Source organism: Peromyscus leucopus, chromosome 12 (genome assembly GCF_004664715.2).
Source record: "Peromyscus leucopus breed LL Stock chromosome 12, UCI_PerLeu_2.1, whole genome shotgun sequence".
NCBI lineage: Eukaryota > Metazoa > Chordata > Mammalia > Rodentia > Cricetidae > Peromyscus > Peromyscus leucopus.
Genome location: NC_051073.1, coordinates 11187487 through 11195955, shown reverse-complemented (window position 1 = coordinate 11195955; position 8469 = coordinate 11187487). Strand labels below are relative to the sequence as shown.

General features: G+C 42.3%; 1 protein-coding gene across 3 annotated transcripts in view; it reads left to right on the top strand.

The window, feature by feature from the left end:
- Usp16 (ubiquitin specific peptidase 16) overlaps positions 1–8469 on the top strand; it is a 34705-nt gene continuing 26236 nt past the window's right edge. Inside the window, exons 1-3 of one of the 3 annotated variants that reach the window (XM_028875961.2) lie at positions 1–124; positions 2884–2985; positions 6519–6694. In XM_028875961.2, the coding sequence (XP_028731794.1) occupies positions 2925–2985; positions 6519–6694 (237 nt within the window). In that variant the 5' untranslated portion in view covers positions 1–124; positions 2884–2924. Of the gene's footprint in view, positions 125–200; positions 313–2883; positions 2986–6518; positions 6695–8469 lie in introns of those variants that run through there. The other 2 variants (XM_028875962.2, XM_037209653.1) reach the window with 2 other exon arrangements.

Here is an 8469-nt window from a genome sequence, read left to right as displayed (position 1 = left end):
CCCCCTTCCTGAAAGGTGACTGGTTCGGCGGTGTGGCTCTCTCTAGTCGTCACCAGGAGGAAGCGGAGCTGGCAGGCGGCTCCGGGCCAGTCGCGGAAGGCAGTTATGGGCGCCGTCGTCCCAGGTGAGGAGGACTGGTCGTCGCCGCTCGCCCGGCCGTCCGCCACGCCGCTCTCAGCGGCTCCCCGGGCCGCCGGCGCCGCCGCCTCATTGGCTGCGAGTGCTGTCAGTTCCCGGGGGCGGCCGGGGACTCGCGGCGCCGCCGCCCGGGGCCCTGGGTCCCCAGCCGGCCCCGTGGTCACCGGGCAGTTGGTAGGGGCCGGCGGGCGCCGGGAAGGTGGCCGGGGACCGGGGGGACGGACGGGGAGGGCTGGTGTGCGAGCGATCGAGGGATCGAGCGAGCGCCCGGTGACACCCTGTGGGTTGTAAGCGCGGCTGGCGCTGTCACCCGTGGGTGACAGCATTTGCCCACACTCGAAAGCCACGTTTTTGTAGACAGACCGGCCGACAAGGGTTTCCCCACGCGCTTGGGATGGCGCCGCAGAGGCAGAGGAGGAGAGCGAGCAGTCGGCTCCCCTATGCGAGGGCGCGAGAGTAGTTCTGATTTCAGTGATTTCAGCATGGAGTCGCGAGCGAGTCATTGGTCCACGATGCCCGTTCTTCTCTGAACGCTCACCTGATCATAGCCCGACAGAGGACTAATGCTTTCTAGCACCCTTTCCCACGACCCAACAGTCGTCTTCGTAGCTGTCAGTTTTACTGCCGCTCCTTCAGGAGCATCGACTGACTCGTCAGGTCCACTGCTTGCCGCAATTAAAAACTGTCTTTCAAGTTTTCCTTTGCTGACTCAAAGGAAACCAGATTTTCTGGTGCTGCTTTCACAACTGTAGGCTCACGACTTAATTATTTGTCTCCCTTTTTCCTTTTCACCAGAAGTCGGCCTTCTCTCTTCTCAGGTTCTATTCGTGTTTTGTTGTCTGTCTGTTTAGTTTTGTTTGTTTGTTAGTTTTTTTAAGATAGCCTCGCTGTGTAGCTCTGGCTGGCCTGGAACTTTCTAACTGCCTTCTTTGCCTTAGGAGTGCTGTGATTAAAGGTGTGTGCCATCATGCCCAGGCTTAGATACTATGATGTATTAACGCAGGAAGTTTTTCTTGAGGACCTGCTATGTATTGACCGTATGATATAGGCAACACCCAAGTGCTGCCCAGAACCGGTTCTTTTCTCCTAAAATTTCACATTGCAAAGAGAAGAACAGCATGTTCAGATTATAGATTTGAAAAGCAGTTAACTGTAGTGGAGAAACGGGTAAAGGAACAAGATAATGCACGTTTTGTTTTGTTTTGGAGACAGGGTTTCTCTGTGTAACTTTGGAACACGTCCTGGAACTTGTTCTGTAGACAAGGCTGGCCTCAAACTCACAGAGATCGCCTGGCTCTGCCTCCCGAGTGCTGGGATGAAAGGCGTGTGTCCCCTCCCCTTTTCTAAAAGCTGTTACTGAAGTGATGTGGACTAGAAAGTACTGAAGAGATGATCTTGGTAGAAAGGAAAAGGAGTTGTGGTCTCAGAACCCGAAGAACTGAATTGTAGCATCTCTGCTACCTTGGGTTCTTCACCATTTTGTTTCTGAATTTCTTCCTTTAGTGAATATCCTCATTAAAAATATTATTGTGAAAATCAGATATGATGGTTTTGGAAGGGCACTGTCTGATTAGAATTCATTAATTGTATAAGAGTCAGGATTGCTAGCATATTGGGGCCAAATTAAAAGGGACAAGTACCAGAGTATAAACTTGGACATTTTGGCTTTTTAATGAGTTCATTAAAGTTGTGTGATACAAATGACATTATTTGAAGATGAAGCTTGCACTAATGTAGTACAGATTAGATGGGGTTAGATTGGAGAGGAGAACTTGAATACTATTTTTTTTAAAGAGGACTATATTTTATATAGCACTGCATACTTTGTGTTCCTTTATTATTTATTTATATTTATGGCAGGGTCTCAATATATCCCAGGCTAGCATCAAGCTCAGTATGTGATAGTTGAGAATAACCTTGAACTCTTTTTTTTTTTTTTTGGAGACAGGAGTTTCTCTGTATAACAGTCCTGGCTGTCTTGGAACTCACTTTGTAGACCAGGCTAGCCTCAAACTCCTAAAGATTTGTCTGCCTCTGCTCCCAAGTGCTGGCAGTAAAGGCATATGCCACCACCACAAACTCACAGAGATTCACCTGCCTCTGCTTCCCAAGTGCTGGGAGTAAAGGCGTGCGCCACCACCACCTGGCTGACCTTGGATTCTTGACCCTCCTGCTTCCTGGGCCTTCTGAATGCTAGGATTGCTGGTATGCTCCACTATACCTGGCTTGTGTGGTGCTGAAGATTGAGCCAGAACTTTGTGTGTGGTAGGCAATCGTTCTACACACTGAGCTAAGCTTTAGCTCCCATCAAAAAAGATTTTTTTTTCCCCAATATTTTAGATGTTTTTAAATTGTCTTGCAAAATTTCAAACTCTGTTAGTGGATTATTTTCAGAACAGTAATTATGTAGTGAGGATTTGAATATCTTTTAATGTTAGGCATTGAAGCATTTCAAGATAGGTGTAAAAAGATTGGGACCCTTGACCTTTACGTTTGTAAAAAAAACAAACCCTCAACTTTGTCCTCTGAAAACCAGGATGACACTGTATATTCTGTGCACATAAGAGTTATCATTAAAGTTTGATGGTATATCCCAGTGGTGTTTCTGAGTTGTAAAGTGCAACAGACATGCAAAGCATTGAGTGTGGCTTAGTTAAACTTTATCTTCTAAAACATATAAATCATTTTTTCTTTCATATTTAATCTTTTTGTTTTTAGTCAAGCTGAGTTAATCTTGTTTTCTAGATTTTAATTTTGTGTCAGTGAGCAATCCATGAAGTGCCAACATGGGAAAGAAACGAACAAAGGGGAAAAGTATTCCAGTTAAGGCTTCCTCTGAATCTGCAGGTATATTTTACCATTTGTTGTTAAAGCTCGTTACTATACATCAATGAATTTTCTGTTAAATTTATTTTTATGTGTACTATGTAAGTGGAGTTTCTCTGTCTCTGCAGCCACTCTCAAATAACCATTCAGAGACTTATTAAGTATAAATGTTCAGCCAATAGCTCAGGCTTGTTACTAGCTAACTCTTAGCTGAGGACTGAACCCAGGGCCTTGCGCTTGCTAGGCAAGCGCTCTACCACTGAGCTAAATAAATCCCCAACCCATTACTAACTAACTCTTCCATTTCAGATTAACCCATATTTCTTATCTATGCACTGTCATGTGACTCAATAACATTTTTTCAGTATGACAAGTTCATCTCCTCTCTACGTCTCCTCCCAATTCTGAGAGAGTCCTCCTCTCCTTCACACTCTCTTTTTTTGTAAGTCCCTCCTAACCTCTACCTGTCCAGCTATTGGCCAGTCAGCTTCTTTATTAACCCAATCACAGTGACACATATTCACAGGGTGTAAAGGAACATTCCACAGTACTGGGTGCTTTTCCTTGTATGTCTATCTGCACAGTGTGCATGCAGTGCTCACTGAGGCCGGAAGAGGGCATCATATTCCCTGTATTAGATGGTTGTGAGCCACTATGTAGGCGCTAGGACTCAAACCCAGACCTCTTAGAAGAGTAGCCATTGCTCTTAACTGCTGAATTGTCTCTCCAGCCCCCTCGATAATGTGTAAGTCATGTATCTATTGTTATGTAGTCAGGGTTTTACTATTTATTTTTAAATATTTATTTTTACTGTATGTACTTCCCACTTGTATGTCTGTGCATCATGTGCATGCAGTGCTTGTAAAGGCCAGGAGAGGGTATCAGAGCCTCTGGAATTGTAGCTAGTGGTGGTTGTTGGCTGCCATGTGGGGGCTGGGATTGGAACCACAGGTCCTTTGGAAGAGCAACTGGTACTCTGAACCACTGAGCCTGCTTTCCAGCCTTACTTATTTATTTTTTTAAATATGTAATTTTATGTGAATGGGTCTTTTTATTGCATGTATGCTTTGTGCACCACATCTGGAGAGTGCCTGTGGAAGTCAAAAGAAAGTATTGGATCCTTGGAAGCTAGAGTTAGACATGTTTGTGAGCCACCATGTAGGTGCTAGGATTGGAACTACAGTTCTAGAAGAGTAGCCAGTGCTCTTAACCATTTAACCATCTCTCCAGCCCTTTTCTTTTAAGACACAGTCTCACTATGTAGCTCTGACTGGTCTTGAACTCACCGAGATCTGCCTGCCCTGCCTCCCAGGTGCTAAGATTAATGCATGCACAACCAAACCCAACTTCGATTTTCCTATTATTGTATGTGTGTGTGTGGAGGGGTAGTTAGTGCCTCTGCCTAGTATGGATGTGGAGGTTAGAGGACAACTTTGAGGAATAGCTCCTCTCCTGCCACTGGGTTTTGAGGATTGAACTCAGGTCATCAGTCTTGCACATCAGGCTGGCCCTATTTTAATATTTGTTGTATGTGTCATTTGCCTTCTTTATTCATCTTTTTAAATTATTATATTCTGTTAATGGATATTTTGCTGGCATGTGTGTTATCATCATGATATCTTATTGATATAAAAGACCATGACTGAATATGTTATAATTCATTTAGCTATTCTTTTATTGTTACAGATGTAGAACTCTTTTTAACTTCTGGTGTTATCAGTGGAACAATAATGGTCCCTAATAGCATAATAAAATGTCTATTTTCTTGAACATTTGCCGGTTTTGGACAGTATCAGTTGAAAAACTCTTTGCTTATTTGATGCTTTGAAGGATTGTTCTTCTCCCCTCCCCCTAACTTCTACTTCTTTACTGGGATTCAGTGGTTTTTCTCCATTACCTTATTTGCATCTGTGTTAACTTCTTGATGTGTTCACTGGACAGGAAGCCAGTTGTGCTACTTGATTTGTTTCTGAGGCTCTAGTTTCCATCAAACAACTCAAACCCTTCATTCCAAAGCCCTTTATTCACTTGTCCCTAACCTGATTTCCAGTCTCAAATCTGGCTGTCATTTTTGTACAGTGTATGACTCCGCCATTTAGGGAGTTAGCACACTTATTTTTTTTAAACACTTTTACATGCCAATTAGTCTTTTTAGTTAACATTTATTTATTTATTTATTCATTCATCCATCCATCCATTTATTTATTTATGTATTTATTTTTTTATTTATTTGAGATGGGGTCTTTTTATATAGTTTTGCTGGCCTGGAACTCCACATATAGAGTAGGCTGACCTAAACTCAATGCTGGAATTAAAAGGTATGCACCATCAGCCTGGTTGCTTTTCACTATTTGAGGATAGTTTTCAGTGTGAGGTATGAGGTAAAAAGACTTGATTTCAAATTCTGGTGTAGTCATCTAGAGTTATTTGCTCTTACATACTTAGTTTTCTCATTTGTCATTAGGAATAGTAGTGTCTTCCTTCTAGGTAATTATGAGGATTAAATGAGATGAATATATAAAAAACAGTTTATAGGATATGTTTAATCAGTATCAGAGACTTTGATTACTGTAAATATCTTTTAGTACTTTGTCTCATCTACCTCTTGAAATTTTTGTGTCACTAGACTTTTCTTCTGTGTCGGATAGTCGGTTGAGAAATTCTTATGCATTTACCTTAGTTTCTGCTCCTGATGGAATGAGCTGCCCAAAAAGGAAGAGGTGTGGCGTGGTTACATTTAGGTTCTCTGGGAACTAACATAGTGTCTGGCCTGTAATGGTTATGTTACGGAATGAGTGAAGAACACCTTTCCTTTCCTTCAAAGGTTAACAAAGTAGATACATGATAGCTATGATAACAGGCCTTAGTGAAAGTGGCTAGATAAATGGAAATGACTTTGTAGATGTGATTATATTTAGGACATCACAACAAAATTTCTGTTCTTGAGAGATGGCTCTTACGAGTGCGTGCTGTGCAGTCATAAGGACTGGAGTTTGGATTACAGCACCTCCATAACAAGCCAGGTCTCCCACAAATGTTCCAAGAGATCAACACTCTCCTGGCCTCTGGGCTAGCTCTTCATGTACACACTCCCATACACATTCACACATATACACGGAAATAAATCTTAAAAAAATGAATTTCAAATTTGTGAAAACTTTCTCAGAAGAGTTTGAGTGTAGCTCAGTGGTAGTGTTTGTCCAATGTGTGAGGCCCCAACCTCTCCCCTGTACCACAGAGGGAAACAGGAAATAGGAAAGTGCTGCTCATCCTACTGACATGGTAGTTTCCTTGGGACCAGTGTTTTTGAGGGCCTGTAGCTCAGTTGATAGAGCCCTACCCTGACTTAGCACCGCTACCACCACTCACAGGTGTCTTTCTCATGTAATCTTGTACCATCAAATGTCATTCGGGATGATGAGTGTTCTGACAGTCTGAAAGCTCATTTGCAGAGGAAATTTAATGCTGAAATCTGTATACATTCAACATTAGCAATAAAAAGCCAAGTTTGATCTCATGTATTGTTCTTCCCTCCTACCCCCTTTTTTTAATAGAACCAATGTGTAGACACCTTAGAAAAGGGTTGGAACAAGGTAATTTGAAAAAAGCTTTAGTGAATGTGGAATGGAATATCTGCCAAGACTGTAAGACTGACAATAAAGTGAAAGATAAACCTGAGGATGAAGCAGAAGACCCTTCAGTTTGGTTGTGTCTTAAATGTGGCCATCAGGTATGTTTGAATTTTAATAAACATGAGATTTTAGAAAGCTCTGAGTTGGCTTTAGTAGGTCTTATGTAAAAACAGTTTGGCCAGTGGCAGCGGGTATGGGTCATGTTCTCTGGCCGGCTGATTCTGAGACTAAATGTTTTGTATGTTGGTATTTTTCAGGGTTCTTTTAGGTACCTGGTTGTAACAGTGAGGGAGTAGGGATAGGCAGAGAGAGATGAGGAGACGGCTGCAGCAGAGCATAGTCCCCTGCAGAGGGACTCTGGTCCTTGGGATGTGCCCTGAGTAGAGGAAAGGGCTAGGCCTTTGTGCCCATGCAGAACAGGCCCTTTTCCTGGAGAGAAATTATAATCTTCAACAAGGCAGCTCTGTAGTCAGACCTTTTTGTCGGGACCACTGGCTCCCCATTAAGGACACAGAGACCTGGCTTTTGCTCCATTTTTTTTTTTTTTAAGATTTATTTATTTATTATTTATACAGTGTTCTGCAGCCTGCTGCACCCTACAGCCAGAAGAGGGCACCAGATCTCATTGTAGATGGCTGTGAGCCACCATGTGGTTGCTGGGAATTGAACTCAGGACCTCTGGAAGAGCAGCCAGTGCTCTTAACCTCTGAGCCACCTCTGCAGCCCCCTTTGCTCCATTTTTTAAAATAAAAATAACTTTTAACATAAAAACAAATATTTTAAGATTTATTTATGTTTATTTTATTTTTAAAAGATTTATTTATTATGTATATAGTGTTCTGCCTGCATGTATGCATTCAGGACAGAAGAGGGTACCAGATGCCATTGCTGGGAATTGATCTCAGGAACTCTGGAAGAGCAGCCAGCTCTCTTAACCTCTGAGCTCTCTCTCCAGCCCCCTAAGATTTGTTTTTAATTAAGTGTATTGTGTGTGTCTGTGGTAGGTATGTGCACCTGAATGCAGGTGTTCATGGAGGCCAGAAGAGGTTGTCACAACCCTTGGCACTAGGATTACAGCAATTGTGAGCCTCCTGATGTCCTGGGTCTGAACTGGAGAAGCAATCTGCACTCTTTGCGACTGAGCCATATCAAGCCCACCCTCCATTATTAAAAAGTTGAAATTATACAGAGAAAGTTACAGATTCAAATGTAATTACACTCGTAAAAATTAGCACACATACTCTTACACATTTTGCCCAATTTTTCCCAGTGGTAATATTTTACAAAAAAAATCACCATAGCTAAAATTTTGACATTGATAAAATTCATCAACTTTGATTTCCAGTCTTAGTTCTAGGTGTGTGTGGGTGTCTGTGTGGTATGCCGCAATTCTTTCACTGGTGTAGATTCCATATCCACAGTTAGAGTACAGATAGTTTCAGTATCATATGGGTGTTGTATGGCCCTTGTCAGTCATTTTCACAGTCCCACTGGCAGCCTTTTCAAAGCCCCAAAATTCTGGAAATTTTGTATGGAGAGGATATAGTTTTTTTCTTATAAATAGATAAGCTTAGGCGGCTAGTGGAGGTGGCTTTTGAAGCAGAGTCCGTGGGTGGGGTTTGTTCAGGTGGCAGTGATGGTAAGGATTCCAAGACTAAAAGAATAACATGAACCAAATTCTACAGTTGTGAAAGTACTGAGTATATTTTAGCCAAATAAGAGAACACGGGAGTTAACTGGGAAGGAAGGTTGGGGGAGGTGTTGTTCAGGAGCTTAGAGAAAACTCATTTTCGTGTTGAATAGTACAGAAAAAAGACTATTCTTTTAGGAACATTAAGCTGAAAAATAAGCATGTGATGGAAGAAGCTGAAGA